This window comes from Gopherus evgoodei, chromosome 24 (genome assembly GCF_007399415.2).
Source record: "Gopherus evgoodei ecotype Sinaloan lineage chromosome 24, rGopEvg1_v1.p, whole genome shotgun sequence".
Taxonomy (NCBI): domain Eukaryota; kingdom Metazoa; phylum Chordata; order Testudines; family Testudinidae; genus Gopherus; species Gopherus evgoodei.
The window spans coordinates 7,185,518-7,210,340 of record NC_044345.1 but is presented as its reverse complement, the minus strand read 5'-3'; the positions used below and the strand labels follow the sequence as shown (position 1 = coordinate 7,210,340).

The 24,823-nt window shown below is 47.3% G+C and overlaps 2 protein-coding genes across 2 annotated transcripts; both read left to right on the top strand.

Moving 5' to 3' along the window:
* On the top strand, positions 1–24,614 carry LOC115639344 (cathepsin S-like). Its single transcript, XM_030541994.1, has 9 exons — positions 1–145; positions 880–1,020; positions 3,492–3,614; positions 5,252–5,401; positions 5,483–5,707; positions 6,560–6,725; positions 9,357–9,459; positions 9,701–10,907; positions 24,457–24,614. Exons 2-8 carry the CDS (start codon positions 889–891, stop codon positions 9,798–9,800), a joined length of 999 nt encoding a protein of 332 aa, XP_030397854.1. The 5' UTR covers positions 1–145; positions 880–888; the 3' UTR covers positions 9,801–10,907; positions 24,457–24,614.
* Positions 14,147–24,614, top strand: LOC115639343 (cathepsin S-like). The gene is made up of 8 exons (XM_030541993.1): positions 14,147–14,571; positions 15,581–15,721; positions 16,476–16,598; positions 20,392–20,541; positions 20,623–20,847; positions 22,084–22,249; positions 22,866–22,968; positions 23,198–24,614. Exons 2-8 carry the CDS (start codon positions 15,590–15,592, stop codon positions 23,295–23,297), a joined length of 999 nt encoding a protein of 332 aa, XP_030397853.1. The 5' UTR covers positions 14,147–14,571; positions 15,581–15,589; the 3' UTR covers positions 23,298–24,614.
* Positions 24,615–24,823: the final 209 nt, after the last annotated feature.

The window sequence follows — 24,823 nt, the reverse complement described above, 5'->3', positions numbered from 1 at the left end:
CTTCTCAGCATGCAGTCAGAGCAGGAAAGGTGTTAGGGTTCACTCAGTAACCAACCTTGGGAGAAGAATTTGGGGGAATTCTTGCTGCCTACTGATCAGTTCAGGATTCCTGCCTAGAAATCTCCACCAAGTGAACTCCCATCAGGTATGTTTGACTTTTTCTTTTTCCCCTTGTACTTTAAATCTCCCCTTTGTCGTATTTGGAACAATGTATTTGAGGAATTTTGCTTGTAGAGAGTTTCCATTAGTGGACACCCACGTGTATCAGTCTTGATTGGTCTCCTTTGAAAATCCAAGTCCCCTTCACCTACATCTCTCTGTGCCAGATCCTCAGCTGGTGTAAATCAGCTTTGCTCTAGTGATCACAATGCAGTGACACCAGTTTACACCACCTAGAGATCAAGCTCATTAACCCCAGTGAAGCTACATCAATTCCCACCCCATCTGGGAATGTCTCTGACTTTCACTAGCTCTATCCCTCCCTCCGCGCTGGATCACTTATCCCAGGCTCTGATGCCCATGTCAGGTCCAAGATCCAGTTCAGGAGCTGTAGAAGTAGCCGGGTGATATTATCCATTGACCCAGCTCTCTTTTCCTTTCAAGTCTGTTGTTGTCGTATGGGGTTCCAGGAAGCCCCTTCCCCTGCCCCCTGGCTCCCAAGAGGTACAAGCCGCGGGATGGCTCAGTGTGAGAGCTGCTGCAGGATCACTGTTTCCTTCTTGACACTTTGCTCGTGGCAGAGAGAGGGGAGAAATCTCAGCAAGTCAGTGCTGGATCTTTTGCACCATCACTGAGTGGAGGAAATGGAGACACTTGACTTAACCACGCAGATATTATCTTTCACCAGCCTGCTCTTTTTTTTTTTTTTCTCTCCACCAGCTGAGCAGAATGAAGTTGTTGGTTTGTATCTTCTTGGCCTCTCTTGCTGCTGCTGCTACTGCACATCTACACACAGACCCGATGCTGGATAACCACTGGGGGCTCTGGAAGAAAACCTATGGCAAGCAATACAGCCACAAGGTGGGCTCCGTGTGGCTGTGGGGTTAAAGTGGAGGAGAGGGATTTCTGTCACCATCTCCCCTCAGGTCAGCAGGTATCTGGGATCTTAGCATGCCAGCCCTATGCCAGCTCTCACTGAGAACGCAGCCTCCTGCTCTTCTCCTGGAGATTGCAAAGCTCTCTCTGCTTTCAGAAGTGTATTCAGTTTTAATGAACATTGGGCCTTGTATGTACCTCCAACTTGCCTAAACCATCACGGGGTTTAGCTGATTTCTTAAAGCGTGTTTTGTTTGGGATATATTAGAGCCAGGTGACATTGTTCATAAAACTCTTATTTTATTTATTTATTTATTTATTGTGGAAAAACACAGACTCTGGTTGACAGAAACAATTGGGGAATTTGGCTCAATTTTGGCAATTTTTTTCGATCAAATAAAAAAAAAAGATGGAAGGGTGGGAAAAAATGGTTCATTATAGCATTTAATAAATGAACTGTTTTGACTTTCCTTTTGGAAAGCCATTTTGTGTTGGCATTTCCCTCCATTCTATTAACAATAACGAAATAAAAAGGTTTTAAAAGCCTCAAATTGAAACAAAATGTTTGACCCAAATCCAAAAATCTTCAACTCATTTTCAAAACATTGTTTGGTTTGGTTACAAGGTGTCATTGCTGTCCTGGTGGCAATTACATTCTGCCAGGCTATAATTCCCCCATATGATTTAACTGGATTCAGTGTGATTCTTCTCTTTTTGTCCTACCCTGTTGTGTAGTGTTGCTGTGTGCTGTCAAAAAGTTGCTGCATACCACCCCAGAACTGGCCGCATTTTGAGGTTGGGGAAAGACTCAGTCTTGCCATGCTTAATGTTTTAAGACTCCCCTTGATTTCCCAGGAAGTTTTGCTTCAGTGAGTGTTGAGCGGGCAACATTTTTGCAACCCCCTACGACAAAGCGTAATGCCGTACTGCTCACCCAAGCGTTACATTTTCAAACAAGACCCTTTCTGCTTTCCCCCTGCATGCTTGGGAGGAGCTCTGGGACCAATCAGTAAAGCTCCTTCAAGTCATTACCCACCTTCAGATCCCTCCTCAAAACTCTCCTTTGTACTGTGAAGCCTACAAAAACTTGCTGGATAGCTCCCTGGTGCGTTGGGACCACTGCTGATCATACTGACCCAGTGTTATCTCATTCCTTCCCTGACCCCCCATTGCCCAGTCTGTATCATAGAATCATGGAATATCAGGGTTGGAAGAGACCTCAGGACATATCTAGTCCAACCCCCTGCTCAAAGCAGGACCAATCTCCAACTAAATCATCCCAGCCAGGGCTTTGTCAAGCTGGGCCTTAAAAACTCCTAAGGAAGGAGATTCCACCACCTCCCTAGGTAACCCATTCCAGTGCTTCACCACCCTCCTAGTGAAAAAGTTTTTCCTAATATCCAACCTACACCTCCCCCACTGCAACTTGAGACCATTGCTCCTTGTTCTGTCATCTGCCACCACTGACAACAGCCTAGATCCATCCTCTTTGGAACCCCCTTTCAGGTAGTTGAAAGCAGCTGTCAAATCCCCCCTCGTTCTTCTCTTCTGCAGACTAAACAATCCCAGTTCCCTCAGCCTCTCCTCATCAATCATTTTTGTTGCCCTCCGCTGGACTCTTTCCAATTTTTCCACATCCTCCTTGTAGTGTGGCGCCCAAAACTGGACACAGGACTCCAGATGAGGCCTCACCAATGTCAAATAGAGGGGAATGATCATGTCCCTCTATCTGCTGGCAATGCCCCTACTTATACAGCCCAAAATGCCGTTAGCCACTTTGGCAGCAAGGGCACGCTATTGACCCATATCCAGTTTCTCATCAGGGCCGCCCAGAGGGTGGGCAATTTGCCCCAGGCCCTCTGAATCCTCTGAGTGGCCCTGCTTCTCGTCCACTGTAACCCCTAGGTCCTTTTCTGCAGAACTGCTGCCTAGCCGCTCAGTCCCTAGTCTGTAACAGTGAGTGGGATTCTTCCATCCTAATTGCAGGACTCTGCACTTGTTCTGGTTGAACCTCATCAGATTTCTTTTGGCCAAATCCTTTAATTTGTCTAGGTCCCTCTGTATCCTATCCCTTCCCTCCAGTGTATCTACCACTCCTCCCAGTTTAGTGTCATCTGCAAACTTGCTGAGGGTGCAGTCCATGCCATCATCCAGATCATTCATGAAGATACTGAACAAAACCAGCCCCAGGACTGACCCTTGCAGCATTCTGCTTGATACCAGCTGCCAACTAGACATGGAGTCATGGATCACCACCCGTTGAGCCCGATGATCTAGCCAGCTTTCTATCCACCTTATAGTCCGTTCATCCAGCCCATACTTCTTTAACTTGCTGGCAAGAATACTGTGGGTTCCTGAGGGATAAAAAAGCGCAGTAGAACTATAACTCATTTATACTGCAGATGGTTTCCTCCTGGCTACTGCATAGTAAGCTGGGGGCTGTGCTTTGGTTCCAGAAAGAGGAAGGGGAACGGCGCGTGACCTGGGAAAAGAACCTCAAGCTCGTTATGCTGCATAACCTCGAGCACTCACTGGGGCTGCATTCCTATGAGCTGGGCATGAACCACCTGGCAGACATGGTAAGTTAAAAAAAATATCGCTACAGACCAAGTGACTGGGCATCTGGGAATTATCTGTATTTCCCTGGGGGTGGCGTGACCAGAGAATGTAACTGAATCAGGGGCAGAATAAGCTCCAGTCAGTCCAGGGTCAGTATGAGCCATGCAGAGGTAGGCCCACAAACCATAGCACCCCTGTGCGTCCTCCAGCAGCAACTTGCCCACTGCTCCTGAGAGCTGTGAAATCTTTGTTCTACTTGCTTGGGTCAGGGGTTTGTGTGGGAAATCTGCCCTCAGGGGAGTATTCCTGATTTTTTTACATGCAGGTACTCCATCCCCTGCTAGCCCGCTGCTGGAGTGACCCCCTCCCTGCAGCATATTTCTGTATAAATGGCATCCTCCAAGCAGCGTGACCTTGCACATACAGTGTATGTGAGGCCAAAGATGTGGGAATCCCATTTCGGCAGGTTCCTGCTTCTCTACCTTACTCTGTCTGCCACCCTCCCTACCCCCATGAGAAATGTCCCGTGTGGAATAACACACGACCTGTCTGCTGGGCCGTTGCTGGTTAAAGAAGTTGCTCCTTTAACTGAAATTGCAGGGGCTTGTGTCTCAGATCCTGTTACTGCCAGCACCAAGCATTCAGAATGTAGGAGTCAGGCCCCTAAAACCATGGGGGGCTTAAAAATCCTGGGATTTAAAAAAAAGTCTAAGTCTGGGGACTCTTTTTATTTGCCTCTGGGCTTTGCCCTTGTAAGAGAGATGTTTTCATGCAGTTCTCCACAGCTATACGAGAGATGGAAACTTTTTTTTTTTTTTTTTTAAAGCTGAATTTCTTGTGCAATCTGATCCCCTCCCCCCACATTGGTGCTTTAAGGAAAACACCAGATATTGTGACACTCTCAATAAAATCAAGAGTCTTGGCAATGCTGGTGCTCCTGGGTAGAGCTTTGTGAATAAGAGATTTTTTTGGTTTGGTGGCTGAAAAATCAATCAATCAATCAAAAGTTGTTTCAGATGGACCTGAAATGACAATGGTGAAATGAAAAAAAGTTTAAAACAATTAATTTAGGGTCAGACAACACATTTTGTTTAGTTTTCGAGATTGTTTTATCTTTTAAAAAAAAATAAATGAACTGGCAGTAAAATTTGAACTGAAAAGTCATTTTGAATCCAAACATTTGGACTAGTTTTGAATTTTTTTTTCACGGCTGAAATAATTTTACAAATTCAAGGTGAATTCACGCAATATTTCAGTAGACCCAAATAAGCATTTTTTGGCACCCCTCACCCCAAATTGTCTGACAGCGCTAGTCCTGGGTTCTATGATCTCCAGCAATGTGTGGTGGGAGGAGGATTAGCATGTGGAGAATCACAGAATCCAGAGTTCCCGGCAAACCAAGTTACAACATGTGCTATTGAGTCAGTCCGGCGATCCCCAGCATTCAGGCGTGCTCATATTTTTCACTGCATCAAGGAAAACACTGTATCAATGAACAAAAGTTGAACGTATCAGAGGGGTAGCCGTGTTAGTCTGCTTTTACAAAAGTTGAACGTGAGCCACAGAGTTTGTATCTGAATGTCCCCAGTGTTCGGGGCCAGTCTGTACATCGAAGGGGATGTCAGTTGAAGGGGTGTGTGTGTGTTCTTTTAACTAGACCAGTGAGGAAGTGGCTGCTTTGTTAACTGGAGTGAAAATTCCCCACCGACCTGACTGGAATTCCACCTACAGGCCACGCCCTGGCAGCAAAGTGCCTGACTCCATGGACTGGAGGGACAAAGGATGTGTTACCGATGTGAAATATCAGGTGGGAGGCTCATATCTGTTCCCCTCCTGACATGGATGCCCATCACAGCAGTGGCTGAGTGCATCTTTCTGGCTTTTTCAGGGGGCCTGTGGTGCCTGCTGGGCTTTCAGTGCTGTCGGTGCCCTAGAAGCCCAGGTGAAACTGAAAACTGGAAACTTGGTGTCTCTCAGTGCACAGAATCTGGTCGACTGTACCATTACGTACGGGAACTATGGCTGCAGCGGTGGATATATGACGAACGCCTTCCAGTACATCATCGATAATAACGGCATTGATTCGGACGCTTCCTATCCGTACACAGCTCGGGTGGGTATCCAAGTTTCAAACAGACACAGAGAGGGTCTGTCTACACTGCACACTAAGCCTGAGTTCTGACTCCGATTTGAGCCCAGGCTCCCCTTCCATTCACACACAAATTAGCCTGACTCAGGTCAGCAAGCACTCAGGCCCCAGGTCCTGTGACAGTGCTAGAGGGGTGGGTCAGAGTCTGAGTCCTGCTGACTTGGGTCCAAACCATGTCATTTTGCAGTGTGGACGCACCTCAAGCTGCAGACCAAAGTCAGAAAGTCGGCATGGTGCAGTTAGCATAGCTGTGACACCTGGATCCAGCAACTGTAAACTCAGGTTTACAATGCAGTGTGGATGCTCAAGCCTGGGCTTGGAAACACCGGGTATGTCTACACTGCAATGTAAGCGCAGGGTTTGAACTCAGGCTCAAGCCTCAACCCCCTTCCATCTACACACAAATTGTGCTAATCAATGGCTCGGATCCAGGAAGGTCCAAGCTTGAGTCTATCATTTTGACAGCTCATTCTGAAATGACATTCAAAAGGTTTCATTTGACCTGAATGATTTTTTTATTTATTTATTTTTTGTTTCAGTGAAGAAATAATAATGAAAAAATTCTACTTCGATTGGAAACAGATTTTTTAAATTTTACTTTTCTGTGTAAGTCACTGAACCGAAAAATCGATTAGTCCCTCAGCTCTGATCTCGATGGCCAGAGGCAGAAGGAATGCCCCAAAGGGAGCAGCAGTGGTCTAAGAAATGAGAGGGATTCAGACAACGGAGGGGAATAGAAGGGAGATAAAATAAAAATGGTGTGAGTGGGTCAGATGTTCAAGCCAGAGACCAAAATGTCCCTTCTTCATCTGCCAGAATGGAACGTGTCACTATAACCCTGTCACGCAAGCCGCCACCTGCTCCAAGTTTGTTGAGCTCCCGTATGCCAATGAAGCAGCCCTGAAGGATGCCGTCGCCAATATCGGACCTGTGTCTGTCATCATAGATGCTAGACAGCCTTCATTTTTCCTGTATAAGTCAGGTATGTTCTGTAAGCTAGAACGCCTCCTGCCCAGTGCAGTACGTAGTTTGAAGCAGTGATGCCTTTGCTTTCTGTGGACTGTCTCTTTATATTTAAAGGGGAATGTGGAGGAAGTTGCTATTTGTTCTGCAGCATGTTACTGAGGAGACGCGCACTTCGTGCTCTTCCCATGGAGACCTGGCTTGTTTTCTTGTTATTTCCTGGAATCCTTTGAACCCTCAATAAATTGCAGTAATTATAAAACAGAAGCTCCAGGCGGGTGAAAGCACATTTTGCATTTTGTGAGTGGCTCAATCATGTGACCGCTTGGTTCAATGTGTGTTACATGTCCCCCTCTGGCAGCTGGCTAGAGGATAAGAGCCTAGTACTGCTGGAAGCTAATCTCTTTTGTTCTATACAAACAATGTCTATATGTCTATAGTACGGTATGTCTATACTGCACATCACAGCTGGTGGCGTGCAGGGCAGGTGTAGCTACACACGGCAGCGAAAAGCAGCCTGTGTCCGCACTGCGCTGTGTAGCTATGCACAGCAGTGGAAGGTTCTGGCACTGGAGGCAGTGGGAGCTGTCAGAGTTTTTCGCAACTAGCCAGAGCAGGCTTCAGCTTTTTTGCCACCCCAAGTGGCCAAGCGGAAAAAAAAAAACAGATAAAGCCGCGATCGGCTTCATTCTTTGGTGGCAATTCGGCAGCGGGTCCTTCGCTCCGAGAGGGACTGAGACACCCGCCGCCGAATTGCTGCCGAAGACCCAGCGTGCCGCCGCTTTCCATTCACCGCCCCTGTCCATTCACCGCCCCAAGCACCTGCTTCATTTGCTTGTGCCTGGAGCCGGCCCTGCCACTACCTCCTGCTGCTGGAGACTTTCCCTATGGCAGAAAAATGCCACAGCAGCGGGGAGGTGGCAGCATATGACATTGCTAAAAATAGCAGTGTAGCCGGGGAGGCCTACTTGGGCATGTAGAGAGCCATGTAGGGTATATACTCTAACGGTTCAGGTGTGTCTTTACTCCTCTAAGCCGTCTACACTGCTGTTTATACCTGTGTGGAGCGTATATAGTCTACACGTTGCCATAAGGAGTGTGCAGTGTGGACACACCCTAGATTGGAAGCTCTTTGGGCAAGGACTATCTTTTTGTTCTGTGTTTGTACAGCCCCGAGGACCATGGTGTCTGGTCTATGTCTGGGGCTGGCAGGTTGCTACTGTAACACAGATTAATAATAACAACAAATGACCGGAAATGCTCCTTTAGTTCGAAAGTTGCTTCGAGGGCTAATGACCCCAGGTTCAATTCCTGGTGTCTTACAGTGTCATTAAAATAGCAACCCAGTGTGGACCCTTCACTCATGTTAATGTAATGCCAATGCACTGAGGTGGGCAGCAAGGACTTGGACTTCTGGATCTTAACCCATGAGCCTTTCTTGCTGGAGCTAAAAGGCCCAACCTCTTTTAGACAAGGCTGTGGCAGGCTCATCAGCCTTTCTGTGGCCCAGGCACCACTAGAGGGAGACAGAATGCCCCACCGAGTGGGCATGGCTTATATTAACCTGTGCTTTTTAAAATGTGTTTTGTGGGTTTTATTTACCTTCGTCCTATCGGGCACCGTCCACAAGTGCTGGAACAATTTGTACAGTGCGGGTGCTGAGAACCATTGATCCAAACTGTAAACCCTGTATATGATGGGAACCACTTCAAGCCACGGGGTGCAGCAGCGTCCCCAGCACCCATGGCACCTCAGACATTGTGGGGCCAATTTTATGCTGCACCAGACTCAGCTCAGGTCAGCTCTAAAATGGCCTTCAGCCCAGTTCTGGGGTTGAGACGGCTCGTGGGATAATTTAGGCAGCCTCGGGTGTTGCATAAGATATGGCAGCCCAAGTCAAGCTACATTGGGAGCAGCGCCCCACAGACTTGCTGTAGACCCTAACCCCGACTGGAATGTCCCTGCGCCAGAGCTTCCAGAAGGGGGCCTCCCAAGACAGTTTGTGGACATCTGACTCGGTTCCTGTTCTGGGGAAATTCTCCCCTGGCTGGATTTGGGGATTTTAAGGGAACATTGTGAGGGGACCATAGTGGGAGGAAGATTCCTTCCCGGCATTAATGGGAGTTGGGGTACTGAAATAGCTCAAGGGATGGATGGGATAATGGAGGCTTTCATTGCTAGGGGGATAGTTCAGCTCTACTGGTCAGATGTCCTTTCCTAGCTGACATCTCTTTGGTGGCCTATAGAGGGTCTGCGTCTAGTTGTTGGGGGAGGTGCCCACCTCACACTAGCCAAGTTGGCCGCCTCAGTAACAGAGCCAATGATTGTATAAGGCCACGGAAACTAAACTTCCCAGTGGACAGTGTGCTGGACTGGGGCTTAGGAGAGCTGGGTTCTATTCCCAGGGCAAGTCACTGCCTGCTCTGTGCCTCAGTGTCCCCATCTGCACAATGGAGATAATGAGATGGACCCGCTTTGTGACCTATTGACAAAAAGAGTGAGGGAGTGTTATTATTACCCCCTTACAGGGGACCAGATTAGAGGCATATTGGTACCATGTGGGTGCTGTTGCTCACAACAACTTTACTGAGCAGAGAAGTCTCTGCTGGCTTTTCTCCCTCCCATGCGATTGCGCATTCTTTCCTTCCAGGAATCTACGATGATCCACGTTGCACTGGTGACACGAATCATGCGGTTCTAGTTATTGGCTATGGCGCCCTGGATGGGAAGGACTTTTGGCTTGTGAAAAACAGGTAAAAAAAAATCCATCGCTGAGCTGTATTTATCTATAGAATAACGTGCTACTGGGTTATGCATGGGGCATGAGTAAGCTGTGTAGAGCTGTGCATGTATGTGTCTGTACTAGTGTGAATTGGATGCACTTTGTTAAACAGCTTGAAACACATGAGAAAATGGGGGACGGGAACCCTGCCTATAAAGAAAGGTGTTTTAGTCTCTTAATGTTTAATTCTGTGTTATTTCTCTTTCCAACAGCTGGGGCGTAAAGTTCGGTGACAAAGGGTACATTCGAATGTCCAGGAACAAAGGAAACCAATGTGGGATTGCCAGCTATGGTTCTTATCCACAAATATAGAGGGACGCTCTGCTTCAGAATGCACTCTGGAGATGTGGTCTCTTAGAATGCTAATCTTAGCCTTGCTGTAATCTAACTGCTCTGTTTGAGAACAATGTAAGGGCTCTAATGGCAAAATCCTCCCATCAGATCCATCTGACGGATCTGAGACAAGCAGCTGAAATGATGAATGATCATGATTGGTCTGGTCCAGAATTTTGGCACTTTTAGCTCACTCTCCCTATTTCACAGGGGTGTTTGTAATTGATTAATGTCTATGCATTGCTTTGCGCATGTAAACTGCTATTTCAGTGCCAGGTATTGTCACTACCACTGTCTCAAAATGTGTTGGAGTGAAGGCTGTGTTGCTAGTCCACGCCATTTGTGAAGCAGTAGAGTTGCCGAAGCCACTTCAGAAGTGAAGAGGAGAAGCAGATGGATCAACACATCTCTAGGATATATCAATTTTCCACAATACAGGTCACAAAGCAATCATTAGCAACCTGGGAGATCAAGCAAACTATGGACTTTCCTTGCAGAGGGCACTGTGTTTTCCAGGATACACAAAATTGGGTTGGTATCTTATGCAAAGACCTTAGCATGTCAGCAGACAGAAGCCACGGAGAAGGCCAGCCATGGAACAAAGTGCTGCTGCTGTTATAAAATGTGACCTACAGAGTGAGATCAGCCTTTGCCACCTGAAGTGCTTGGACCAAGGACACAGTGCAGAGATGAAAGGCCTGATTCTGTCTTTCACTGCACAGCCATATACACCTGTGCAAAGTAGCTGTATAATGTTGCTGAATCAGAATAGCAGTTTTCAGCCGAGGTATACGTGACTGCACATGATGCACAGTAGCAGGGAGTCAGGCCTAAAGGCTGTAAATGTAGCTGCAGGTATGGGACGAGCGATTGCATGAGCAAGAATACAGGGAAAGGTGAACCTGGAATCCACATCCCCAGCTGCCAGTGCCAGCACAGCACTGGGAATCACATCTGCTGCCCTGCTCTACTCCACAGGCCATGGGGGAGCCCTGATTCTGGATCTGACCTACTTTGCTCTACTTTGGAATAGGATTTGCAGACACCTATTGACCGAATCCTTGCAGGATACAGTTTCAGAGTGAGGTCACACATCTCTACAGCACAGGAAATGGATTCTCCTCTCTCCAATTCAGCAGTGAGGTTCCTGTGATGATCCAGATCTATTCTCATCTGTAAACAATGCATGTAATAGAAATTACACATCCTCTTCCAAAAAGAAAAAATATATATTCAATTGTCTAAGAGGTTTAGGCTCAGTCTGTTCAGCTGGACCAGGTGTGGGATACTTAGCCAGCAACAGAAATTCAAAGCCACCCTGATTACAGATGAAACAAACTCTCAGGCTCTGTTACTGCAAAATCTGATTCGTGAGGCTGGAGCCCTGAATCTCTGCAAAGCCTCAAGAGAGCTCCATATGGGCACAGGTGTCCACTTGAATTAATCAGGTTATAAGATCAGGGCTTCAGTTAATCAAAGGGAAGCCGGCAAAAATGTGGGATCCATCAGTGTGTTGCAGAACCAGGTGGAAAAACGAACACTTGTGGGACAGGAGTGAGAAATCACATCTTTGTGAAAATGTAACCATTTGGGGAGCTTGTCCCCAGTTATTTTTTAATCTTTGTGGCTGGTTTTAGCAAATATAATCCGTCAGTTGCAAAAAAAAACCAACAACCCAACAAACCCACAAAAAAACCCACCAATGGATGAATTTGGAACAACTGAGCAACATCGACTCAGTGAAATATCATGAGATTTGCAACCAGCACCAAAGCATTTCTTGCCCTAGGCTAAATTTGCACTTTTACTTGGGAGGTGCCATGTGACTGTCTTGTGTCACTGCTTCCCCTCGTTTGAGGGGAGCGCCAGGTGAATGATTGATGGATCGTGGGCAGCCCCCATTGCTAGGCAAAGTCTGACTTTCTACTGTTTGTTACCTGAACTTTTAGGGTGAAATTCACCCTGTGCAGAGGGCCAGCACAAGGTCTAGACGCCACTCTAGGGTGATCAGGTGCCCAATTTTTGACTGGAAAGTCCAGATGAAAAGGGGACCAGACACTCAAAGTCCGGTTACTGCGGGTGAGGGAGGTGGGGAGGCACCGGGTCATTACCCCCACCAGCCTCTACTCAGGTGGGGCCGCCTCCTACCTTCGTTCTGTGGTTGGAGCTCCCAGCTCCGGCTCCACAGGCGAGTCCCTTCTGACCCAGATGGCAGAGGATGGAAGGGGAAAAGCAGCGAGCAACAGGGGGAGGGGGGAAGAGGAGTGAATGGAGTGGGGTGTCAGGAGAAGAGAGAGGGCAGAGGTGGGAGTTTTGGGGAAAACAGGTGGGGCAGGGGAGGTTCTGGCACTTCTGATGGAGTGTCTGGTTTTTAAATATTATCTAGTTGGCAACCCTACTCACATCCCATCTAAGCCCTCAAAAAAGATGGCGTGCCCCAGCTCCCACTACCCCAGTATGGGATCTCCTCCACTGCACCATCTCATCAGTTCACTCTCTGTTTGCCTTCCAGATTGAAGGGGTGAAAGGGAGTGGTGGAGAGGGGGGCTGGAAGGCAGGAAGGAAGCAGAGGAAATACATGGATGATGGGGTAGATGGAATAGGGGAGGTGAAGAGCAAGATGCGGGAGGCCTGGATGAATGGGGACTGTGCTCACAGATATTAATCTTCATTTCCGTCAACTATTGAATGGTAGGGTGTCTCCTGTCGACAATGCGAACGCCGCTTGTTGGGGATGGAAGTATTTTGTCAGCAAAAATGCCAACACACAGTAGCTACACTACCCGACCATTATCGACACGGCTGTATCAACACGGGAGTGTTGCTAAAAGCTGTGTAGTGTAGATATAGCCTTAGTAATTTTCAGCTCTTTGCAGGCTGAGATAGAAACACGGCCCCACCTCAAGTGATTTCAGCTCTCAGTGAATTTTAGCTCTTAGCAGGCTGGGTAGAAACACAGTCCAACCATATATGATTTCAGCTCTGATTGAGTGCTTAAAATAACAAAAAGGCTCCTAATGAAACCTATTTAGCTCTTTCTTTGAACAGTGGGGAGTAACAGGTTAAACCAGTCCTGGGACCCCTAGGGAGAGTCCACACCTCCTGGCTGGGACGCCTGTCCTCCTACTTTCACAGGGCTCTGGCATTTGAGCCCCTGGCTTAACGAGGTCCTTTCAGCTGGGGGTGACCCCCTCATTTGGGACAGGGTGAACCGCAGTTCTGCTCCCCTTCATTCATACCATAATGACAACACACTGATAACAGCATTTCCCCACCCTGCATTCAGTACTAAAGTGATTTGTAACCCAACACCAGCCAAAGTTGATTATTTTGAGAAACACTGTTCTATCTGCTGGATATCTAAGCAGAGTAGGGTTTGTTCATGTAAACACAGTTTGCTCCTGAAGTCTCCCCTCTACATTCATTCAGTTCATTCAGACTCTGATTACATCTGTAACCCTTTAGAGGCTGCAGCAGGCAAATATTCATCCTTCCAAGAGTTCATTGCTATGCAGTCTGTGTTCCAAGGGTTATTCATAAATAGGAGCGATGCTGATTTACTGAAGATGTAGCCCAATTAGCTTTTGCACTGTTATAGAACCTTTCATCTGTGGATATCAGGGTCCATCTCAGCACCTTCAGGACCAGATTAATCTTTTGAGGGCCATGGCACCAGAACCGAGGCCCCACTCCCTGCTCTGTCCACTGCTCCATATTGATGCCCTGCCCCGCTCTGCCTCTTCCCCAGAGGCCGGGTCATGCCCCACCCTAGACCCCACTCGCACTTGGCCTCTTCCCTCTCAAGGCCCCGCCTGCAGTTTGAACAGGGTGAGAGGGCGGCAAAAACAAAAATCAGAGGCTGTGGTTGGGATTCTAGGTCTCATTAGCATATTCAAAGTGCCAATATCCATATGCTAATATGCACCTAGAGGGCATTTCTGCTCAGCCCTGTGCACCCAGGAAAGACCATGGGTGCTCTGACAATCCCACTCAAGGCTGGGTGCTCAGGCAGTTGAAGCTAACCCAGACACTGGCTCAGCAAGCATGCTGGGTGCCCAAAATGCCAGTGAAGCAGGCACTGGACTGGGACTTAGGAGACTTGGGTTCTAATCCCTGCACTAGCACTGCCCTGCTGTGTGATCTTGGGCAAACTGCTTCCTTGATCTGTGGCTCAGTTTCCCCTGCCCTTTGTTTGTCTTGTCTATTTAGCTTGTTAGCTCAGGGAGGCAGGCTCTGTCTTTCCCTGTGCATTCATGCAGAACCCTGCACAACAGGGCCCCGATCGCTAGGTTTTACCATAATACCTATGATTACTTAAATCCCAAAAGGGAGGTCCCAGTGACCGTTTGCACCTGTCTGAGCTTTTGAAAATGCTGACCCAACTAGTTTATTTTTTAACTCTCCAAATCATGTGCTGTAGGGTCTGGGAAGGGAAGGAAAAACACCTGATTTTAGTGGTCCGGGGCTGGGGACTGAAAATCAGCCTGCAGCCGTAGTGAACATCCCTAGTTTGATACAGTCACAGTAAAAGTGAAAGCAGAGGTCCTGCCATTTCCTCATTCACAGTCCCATGTGACGAGCCTGGTAGGCCAAACCGAACTCTTTCTTCTCAGCATGCAGTTAGAGCAGGAAGGGTGTTAGGGTTCGCTCAGGAACCAATCTTGGGGGTAGAATTTAGGGGAATTCTTGCTGCCTGCTGATCAGTTCAGGATTCCTGCCTAGAAATCTCCACCAGGCGAACTCCCGTCAGGTATGTTTGGCTTTTTCTTTTTGCCCTCGTACTTTAAATGTCCTCTTTGTCGTGTTTGGAACAATGTGTTTGAGGAAGTAAAATCAAAAAATGGTATTTAGTATTTTGCTTGTAGAGAGTTTGCATCTGCAGACACCCGCAGGTATCAGTCTTGTCTTTCTATCCACATATAAATCTCTCTCTCTTCCAATAACCCCTTCTGTCTATCTATTCAACATCCTCTCTCTCACTCTCCATACACCCTCTCTATGCATCTATTCTCATACACTGTCTCTGTCTCTCTCTATCTCTCTTTATAGCCCCATACACCCCTCCATCTTCCTTTCTAGGCTGGTGTGTTCAGAGGAACCTAGGGGAGTTAGGTGAGAGTTAATGGGATTTGGGTGCCGAACTCCTTTCAAAATCGCTTGCTCTCCTTTGAAAATCCAAATCCTCTTCACTTAAATCTCTCTGGGCCAGCTCCTCAGCTGGTGTAATTCAGCTTCGCTCCAGTGATCACAATGCAGCGACACCAGTTTACACCACCTAGAGATCAAGCTCATTAACCCCAGTGAAGCTACATCAATTCCCACTCCAGCTAGGAATGTCTCTGACTTTCACTAGCTCTATTCCTCCCTCCCCGCTGGATCACTTATCCCAGGCTCTGATGCCCATGTCAGGTCCAAGATCCAGTTCAGGAGCTGTAGAAGTAGCCGGGTGATATTATCCATTGACCCAGCTCTCTTTTCCTTTCAAGTCTGTTGTTGTCGTATGGGGTTCCAGGAAGCCCCTTCACCTGCCCCCTTGCCCCCAAGAGGTACAAGCCGCGGGATGGCTCAGTGTGAGAGCTGCTGCAGGATCACTGTTTCCTTCTTGATACTTTGCTCGTGGCAGAGAGAGTGGAGAAATCTCAGCAAGTCAGTGCTGGATCTTTTGCACCATCACTGAGTGGAGGAAATGGAGACACTTGACTTAACCACGCAGATATTATCTTTCACCAGCCTGCTCTTTTTTTTTCTCTCTCCACCAGCTGAGCAGTATGAAGTTGTTGGTTTGTATCTTCTTGGCCTCTCTTGCTGCTGCTGCTACTGCTCATCTACATACAGACCCGATGCTGGATAACCACTGGGGGCTCTGGAAGAAAACCTATGGCAAGCAATACAGCCACAAGGTGGGCTCTGTGCAGCTGTGGGGTTAATGCGGGGGAGAGGAATTTCCATCACCATCTCCCCTCATTTCAGCACGTATCCGGGATCTTAGCATGCCAGCCCTAAGCCAGCTCTCACTGAGAACGCTGCCTCCTGCTCTTCTGGAGATTGCAAAGCTCTCTCTGCTTTCAGAAGTGTATTCAGTTTTAATGAACATTGGGCCTTGTATGTACCCTCCACCTTGCCTAAACCATCACGGGGTTACCTGATTTTTTTAAAGCGTGTTTTGTTTGGGATATATTAGAGCCAGGTGAAATTTTTCATGCAACTCTTTTCTGGTTTTTGGGTGGAAAAATGCAGATTTGGGTTGACAGAAAAAAATGGGGAATTCGGCTTGATTTTGGCAAATTGTTTCAATTGAATTAAAAAAAATGAGACGGGAAGGTGGGAAAAATGGTTCATTTCAGCATTTAATAAATGAACCCTTTTGTGTAGTGTTGCTGTGTGCTATTAAAAAAGCTCCTGCACACCACTCCAGAACTAGCTGCATTTGGGGTCGGGGAAGGACTCAATCTTGCCACGCTTAGCTTGTTAAGACTCCCCTTTATTTACTAGGCAGTTTTGCTTGAGTGAGTGTTGCAGGATTTGAGCAACATTTTTGCAAAGCAAAAATTCCTGGGGGATAAAAAAGCGCAGTAGAACTATAACTCATTTATACTGCAGATGGTTTCCTCCTGGCTACTGCATAGTAAGCTGGGGGCTGTGCTTTGGTTCCAGAAAGAGGAAGGGGAACGGCGCGTGACCTGGGAAAAGAACCTCAAGCTCGTTATGCTGCATAACCTCGAGCACTCACTGGGGCTGCATTCCTATGAGCTGGGCACGAACCACCTGGCAGACATGGTAAGTTAAAAAAAATATCGCTACAGACCAAGTAGCACGATCTGTCTTGTTTTGGCAGTCCAAGGCATAGTGACCATCTCTTCCACAGTTGTAACAGAAACCTTCTCGCTGGCTATCATCCCTCCTGCTACTCTCCCCTTTTGAGGACGGCACAGTATGTCCCTGAGCCTTCATCATGGCCGCTTCTCGGGTCAAATCTCTCAGTGATGCTGCCACTGCCATGGGGCGTCTTCCATCTCTCCAAACACTGTGGTGGTGTGACTCCCTGCCATCTTCGGCTGCACCACTGCATCCGCTTGCAACAATCACTCTTCCTCTTCACGTATCTCTCGAATGAGCTTGTGAAATGGGGGCGGGTTTGGGGCCCGCTCCATCAGCTGCAGTCGCCAGAACATCAACCCATCTTCTCGGGTGCGCCGAAGGATTTGGTCCGACCTAGTGGAATCAATGCGCTTGGTGGGGATGCCCTCCTTCCACACTACCCGTTGTAGCAAATCCTCTAGTCTCCTGATGAAATCCGACAATCGTTCGTAGGGCTCCTGATAGGTATGGCGGAAACAATAATACAGGTCTTCACTGCTATCAGTAGCACCGCAGACACTCTCAAGAGCGGTTAAATAGTCTTGCACTGTGGCAGCTCTCTGTGAGTCTTTCAGGGCTCGGATAATTCACATGGCAGGTCTCCTCAGACTCTCAAGCACACGTTTCCGCTTCTCAGCATCAGAGCATTTCCATTCTTGGATAAGTGGCACCGTAAAATCCCTCCAGGTCTAGTAATCATCCTCCCCTGAAGGTACTGGTGACACCCCTGGGAGAGAACGTAACCACTTGTATGGAGCACTGTCATATACTGGCTTCAATGCACCTTTGAGAGCATTTCACAACTCTTTGGTCCATTCCACCAGACTGGATGCTGCAGGTGTTGGAGCCTCGCCTGATGCCAAAATTAATTCTTCTCTTGTCCGCTTTTCATCCACCATCAGAGCTTGCAATTTCTGCGCTAAAGAATCCACCTCAAGTGACATGGGCACACTAGGAGGGGACTGCTCTGCCCCCAGAATTGTCCAGGGGATACCTTCTACTTGCACCTCTTTGGGCATTTGATCAAGATCTGCTTCCTTGGAGTGAGTACATAGTGCTACCATGCCCTTCACTTTGCAGTTGTAAATATGGGTGTGGACCCTTACCCTCCCCAGTATTTCAGTTCTCTCCTCAATTTCATTTGGTTCCACTTCTTCTGGGAACCCCACCACCAGCACAACTTTAGTTACTGGGATTCGTGCCCCTCGGCACAGGTCCTCTAATAATCCTCTCTCCATTTTTTTTTTTAAACTGAGATGAAAGTCACTCAGGAGTTTCTTTGCTCTGTGAAGAAGAGCCCAGGGTGTGCAACGTAGGGGTGTGTGTATGTGTGTACTGCAAAGTCCCCGCATGGGCCACCAAGTGTAACTTTAGCACCCTCGTGGCCAAGATGGAGTCTGCTCTGCAGGCAGCTCTGGCCAAGAGAAGGCGTGCGCAGGAATACAGCAGGAGAAATCCCTTTGACCCCAGGGGCACCTGTTCCAAACCCCCCAGAGTGAACACACACACCCACAGGAAAAGGACAATGGATATAACAAGGAAAATATTTATTTACAGAGGGATGAGAGGAGAAAAACAACAAGGGGAAATATAGCGGAGGGTAAAACAGGGCTGCATTCAAACTAAGGCCTCACGGGCTCAGTGGTAGCACAGTCTGGAAGGGCAGATACTAAGCAGTGTGTCTGCACACGTTGTTCAGGAGGCCTGAGCAAAGTACCAGTCCAGTGCTGAGTCTTTGGTGCTCCTGGTCGTCTTCAGCGCCAGTGAACTTTCCCCCCAACAAACCCCTCCGGTGCCCTCTTCCGCCGCTCTCTGCAAAGCCACACAGAGCGCCCACCTCGCCACTGAACTATCTAGCAACCCCCCTCTTTGTTCCCCATGCAGAGTCACAAGCCCCAGTACTCACAGCCCCACGCAGCTCTGGGCAGCAGTGACACTGGCCTGTCCTTCCCTGGCACCGGGCTCCTCCTGGCTCCTGTCCTGGGCTGTCCTCGGTCGGGCCTGTCCTTCTCAGGCAGGTTCTCCCTGCTTCACTTTTCCAGGGCCTGCCGACTGCCTCTCTCCCTGGATCTCCTGTGCTGCCCCCCTGGAGTTTCCCTCCTTTTTTCTCACTCTCTCCCTCCCTCCTGGGAAAAAGATCTAATGCTCTCTAAACCCCAAAGGGGTTACATGGGAATTATCTTTGCTCCTCTGGGCGTGCTGTGGCCAGAGAATGTAACTGAATCAGGGGCAGAATAAGCTCCAGCCAATCCAGGGTCAGTATGAGCCATGCAGAGGCAGGCCCACAAACCACAGCAACCCTATGCGTCCTCCAGCAGGAACCTGCCCCCGTCACTGTTCCCAAGAAAGCTGTGCAAATCTTTGTTCTACTTGCTTGGGTCAGGGGTGTGTATGGGAAATCTGCCATCGGGGGGGTAGTCCTTAATTTTTTAAGTGCAGGTAATCCGCCTGCTGCTGGAGTGACCCACTCCTCCCAGCGTGTTTCTGTATCAAATGGCATCCTCCAAGCAGTGTGACCTTGCACATACAGTGCATGTGAGGTCAAAAGGGTGGGAATCCCATTCCCGCAGGTTCCTGCTTCTCTACCTTACTGTGTCTGCCACCCGCCCTTACCCCCATGAGAAATGTCATGTGTGGAATAACACACAACCTGTCTGCTAGGCTGTTGCTGGTGAAAGAAGTTGCTCCTTTAATTGAAATTGCAGGGGCTTGTGCCTCAGATCCTGTTACTGCCAGCACCAAGCATTCAGAATTTAGGAGTCAGGCCCCTAAAATTATGGGGGGCTGAAAAATCCTGGGATTTGAAGAATGTCTAAGTCTGGGGGTTCTTTTTATTTGCCTCTGGATTTTGCGCTTTTAAGAGAGAGGTTTTCCTGCAATTCTCCACAGCTATATGAGAGATGGAAACTTAAAAAAAAAAGCTGAAATTCTTGTGCAATCTCACAACCGCCTCCCCTCCACACTGGTGCTTTAAGAAAAACACCAGATATTGTGACACTTTCAATAAAATGAAGAGACTTGGCAATGCTGGTGCTCCTGGGTAGAGCTATGTGAAGAATAGATTTTTTTGGGTTGGTGGCCAAAAAAATCAATCAATCAAAAGTTAGCTCCAGGTGGATCCGAAATAGCAGTGAAATGAAAAAAAGATTAAAACAATTCATTTAGAGTCAGACAACACATTTAGTTTTCTAGATTATTTTACCTTTTTAAAAAAAAAATAAATGAAATGGAAGTAAAATTTGAACTGAAAAGTCATTTTGAACCCAAACATTTTGAATAATTTTGAATTTTTTTTTCCTGGCTGAAACAATTTTTCAAATCCAAGGTGAGTTCATGCAATGTTTCAGTTGACCCAATAGGCATTTTTTAAGCCAAAAAAAAAAAAGGGTTTTGTTTGAAAACTTTTTAACAGTGCTAGTCCTGGGTTTTATCCCCAGCAATGTCCTGGGGGAGGAGGATTAGCATGTGAAGAATCACAGAATCCAGAGTTCCAGCAAACAAAGCTACAGCATGTGCTATTGTGTCAGCCCGGATGATCCCCAGCATTCAGGCATGCTCATATTTTTCACTATATCAAGGAAAACACTGTATCAATGAACAAGAGTTGAACCTGAACCACAGAGTTTGTATCTGAATGTCCCTAGTGTTCGCGGCCAGTCTGTACATCGAAGGGGATGTCAGTCTGAAGGGGTGTGTGTGTTCTTTTAACTAGACCAGTGAAGAAGTGGCTGCTTTGTTAACTGGAGTGAAAATTCCCCACCGACCTGACCGGAATTCTACCTACAGGCCTCGCCCTGGCAGCAAAGTGCCTGACTCCATGGACTGGAGGGACAAGGGATGTGTTACGGATGTGAAAAATCAGGTGGGAAGCTCAATCTGTTCCCCTCTTGACATGGGTGCCCATCACAGCACTGGCTGAACGCATCTCTCTGGTTTTTTTTAGCTGGCCTGTGGGGCCTGCTGGGCTTTCAGTGCTGTCGGTGCCCTAGAAGCCCAGGTGAAACTGAAAACTGGAAACCTTGTATCTCTCAGCGCACAGAACCTAGTCGACTGTTCCATTATGTACGGGAACCATGGCTGCAGCGGCGGACTTATGACCCAAGCCTTCCAGTACATCATCGATAATGACGGCATTGATTCTGACTCTGCCTATCCATACACCGCTCAGGTTGGTATCCAGGTTTAAGACACATAGACGGTCTGTCTACACTGCATACTAAGCCTGGGTTCTGACTCCGATTTGAGCCCAGGCTCCCCTTCCATCCACACACACATCAGCCTGACTCAGGTCAGCAAGCGCTCAGGCCCCAGGTCCTATGATCTGGGTGGTGGGTTGGAGTCCGAGTCAGAGTCCTGCTGAGTTGAGTCCACATCTTGTCATTTTGCAGAGTGGGTGCAGCAAAAGCTGCAGACCTGAGTCAGAAGATCTGTGCAGGGCAGTATGGACACATTAGCACAGCTGTGAGATCTGGGCCCAGCAATTGTAAACCCAGGTTTACAGTGCAGTGTGGATGCTCAAGAGTGGGCTTGGAAACACTGAGTCCAAAAGCCCAGATCTCACAAACCCAGGTTTGCAATGCAGTGTAGAAATCCCCAAAAACACAGACTCCATAGTCCTTTTCTTAGTCTGTTGCTGGCATCTTTTCTTGCAAATGTGTAGCGTTCTGTTCTTTGTGGCTTGTTTTACTGGGTCTTCCTGTGCTATTTGTATCAGCACAAAGAACAAGAGAAGAGGTCTGCAGGCAGTGTTCTTTAGTGGTTAGAGCAGTAGACCTTGGAGTCAGGATTCCTGGCGTGTAATCCCAGTGTTGCGTGGAGAGTGGAACCTAGTGGCTAGAGCAGAGGACTTGTACTCAGGTCACTTGGGTTGTAATCTTAGCTCTGTTTTTCCTCAGTCTTCTCTGTGAAACCCAGCTAATGATACCTCCTATCATAGAGGCATGGAGGCTTATAAATCCATAGAGGAAATATGTCCTGCAAATTTTCATTGCTCTCATTGATGGCTGACTCCTCCTATTTCTTCTTACTTGAGTGATGGGAAAGGAGAGATATTAACACTGGCGCATCTCAATTAGAGCTGGGAAAAAAATATTTGACAAACATTAAATTGGCTAAAAATGCTCTTTTCAGGGCGCCAAAACTATTTGTGAATTTGACCTAAATTTGGCAAACATTTTTGGCCAAAAACCCCACTGATTTTTTCCTCACGGAAAAGTCAAAAGTAACCATTTTGAGAGCTCATTCAGAAATGAAAGGTCAATTTGAAATGTTTCATTTGAACAAAATGAAAAATTGTTTAATTTTTCGTTTCAGGAAAAATACCCTGAAAAAATGGAATTTTGGTTTGAAACAAACCAGCGGGTTTTTTTAGGCTTTAGTCTAATTTTCTATTTGCCACTGCCAGAACGGAACGTGTCACTATAACCCTGCCACGCGAGCCACCACCTGTTCCAAGTTCATTGAGCTCCCATATGCCAATGAAGCAGCCCTGAAGGATGCCGTCGCCAATATCGGACCTGTGTCTGTTGCCATAGATGCGAAACAGCCTTCGTTTTTCCTGTACAGATCAGGTACTTTCTCTAAGCTAGAACACCTTGCGCCTGGTGCTGTATGTAGTTTGCTTTCTGTGGCCTGTCTCTTTATATTTAAAGGGGAATGTGGAGGAAGTTTCTATTTGTTCTGCAGCATGTTACTGAGGAGACGCACACATCGCGCTCTTCCCATGGAGACCTGGCTTTTGTTTTCTTATTTCCTGGAATCTTTTGATCCCTCAATAAATTACAGTAATTATAAAACAAAAGCCACAGGCAACTGAAAGCACGTTTTGCTGTTTGTCCCCGCCCCTCTCACTGTTCTCTGCCCTCCCCAAGCGCTTCCCCTAGCTGCCGAATAGCTGATCTGTGGTACCTCCAAACAGCTGAGTGGAGAGCTGGGTTCTATTCCAAGGGTAACTAACTGCCTGCTCTGTGCCTCTGTTTCACCATCTGCATAGTGGAGATAATGAGACTGACCTGCTTTGTGATTTACTGATGAAAAGAGTGAGGGATTGTTGTTGTTATTACCCCCCTTACAGGGGACCAGGTTAGAGGCATGTTGGTACCATGTGGGTGCTGTTGCTCACAACAGCTTTACTGAGCAGAGAAGTCCCTGTTCACTCCCTTGTGATCGCACGTTCTTTCCTTCCAGGAGTCTACGATGATCCACGTTGCACTGATGATGTGAATCATGGGGTTCTAGTTATTGGCTATGGCTCTCTGGATGGGAAGGACTTTTGGCTTGTGAAAAACAGGTAAAAGGAAAATCAATCTGAGCCGTATTTATCTATAGACTAATGTGCTCCTGGGATATGCATGTGGCATGAGTAAGCTGTGTAGAGCTGTGCATGTATGTGTCTGTACTAGTGTGAATTGAACTGCACTTTGTTAAACAGCTTGAAACACATGAGAAAATGAGGGAGGGGAACCCTGCCTATAAATGCCTCTTACTGTTTAATTCTGTGTTTTTTCTCCTTCCAACAGCTGGGGTGAACATTTTGGTGACAAAGGGTACATTCGAATGTCCAGGAACAAAGGAAACCACTGTGGGATTGCCAGCTACGGTTCTTATCCACAAATATAAAGGGATTCTCTACTTCAGAATGCACTCTGGAGATGTGGTCTCTCAAACTGCTTATCTTAGCCTTGTTGTAATCTAACTGCTCTTTTTGAGAACAATGTATGGGCTCTAATGGCAAAATCCTCTCATCAGATCCGTCTGACGGATCTGAGACAAGCAGCTGAAATGATGAATGATCATGATTGGTCTGGTCCAGAATTTGGGCACTTTTAGCTCACTCTCCCTATCCCACAGCGGTGTTTGTAATTGATTAATGTCTATGCATTGCTTTGTGCATGTGAAGCACTGTTTCAGTGCTAAGCATTGTCACTGCTGCTGTCTCAAAATGTGTTGGAGTGAAGGCTGTGTCACACAGATAAAGCTAGTCCATGCGATAGAGTTGCCGAAGCTATGTCAGAGGTGGAAAGGTGAAGTTGATGGAGCAACACATTCTAGCCACATTTATCGATTTTCCATGATACAGGTTACATAGCAATCATTAGCAACTGGGGGAGAACAAGCAAACTATAGACATTCCTTGGAGGGGAGAATGTGTTTTCCAAGGCTACACAAAATTGGGTTGGTATCTTGCAATGCTGCTCCCATAAGTCTTATGCAAAGACATCATCAACCACGTTGCTTACGCCAGCAGTCAGAAATTACCTGAGATCACCTTGTGCCACGGAGAAGCCCAGCCATGGAGTACTGCTGCTGTTATGAATTGTGACCGACAGAGTGAGGTCAGCCTTTGCCACCTGCAGCACTTGGACCAAGGACACGGTGCAGAGATGAAAAGTCTGATTCTCTCTTCCACTGCACAGCCATTTACACCTGTGCAAAGTAGGTGTATAATGTTGCTGAATCAGAATAGCAGCAGTTTTCAGCAGAGGTATACATGACTGCACATGATGCACAGTAGCAGGGAGTCAGGCCCAAAGGCTGTAAATCTAGCTGCAGGTAAGGGACGAGCGATTGCATGAGCAAGAATGCAGGAATGAACCTGGAATCCACATCCCCAGCTGCAAATGCCAGCTCAGCATTGGGAATCACATCTGCTGCCCTGCTCTACTCCACAGGCCGTGGGGAGCCCCGATTCTGAATCTGACCTACTTTGCCCTAATTCGGAATATGATTTGCAGACACCTATTGACCGAATCCTTGCAGGATACAGTTTCAGAGTGAGGTCACGCATCTCTACAGCACATGAAATGGATTCTCGTCTCTCCAATTCAGCAGTGAGGTTATGAAAATCTGGATCTAATCTCATTTGTAAACAATGCATGTAATAGAAATTACACATCCTCTTCCAAAAGGAAAATAATATATTCAATTGTTTGAAAAGTTTAGGCTCAGCCTGTTCAGCAGGGCAAGGTGTGGGAAACTTAGCGAGCAACAGAAATTCAAAGCTACCCTGATTACAGAGGAAACAAACTCTCAGGCCCTGATGCTTCAAAATCTGATTCATGAGGGTGGAGCCCCGAATCTCTGCAAAGCCCCAACAAGGCTCCATATGGGCACAGGTGTCCACTTGAATTAATCAGGTTATAAGA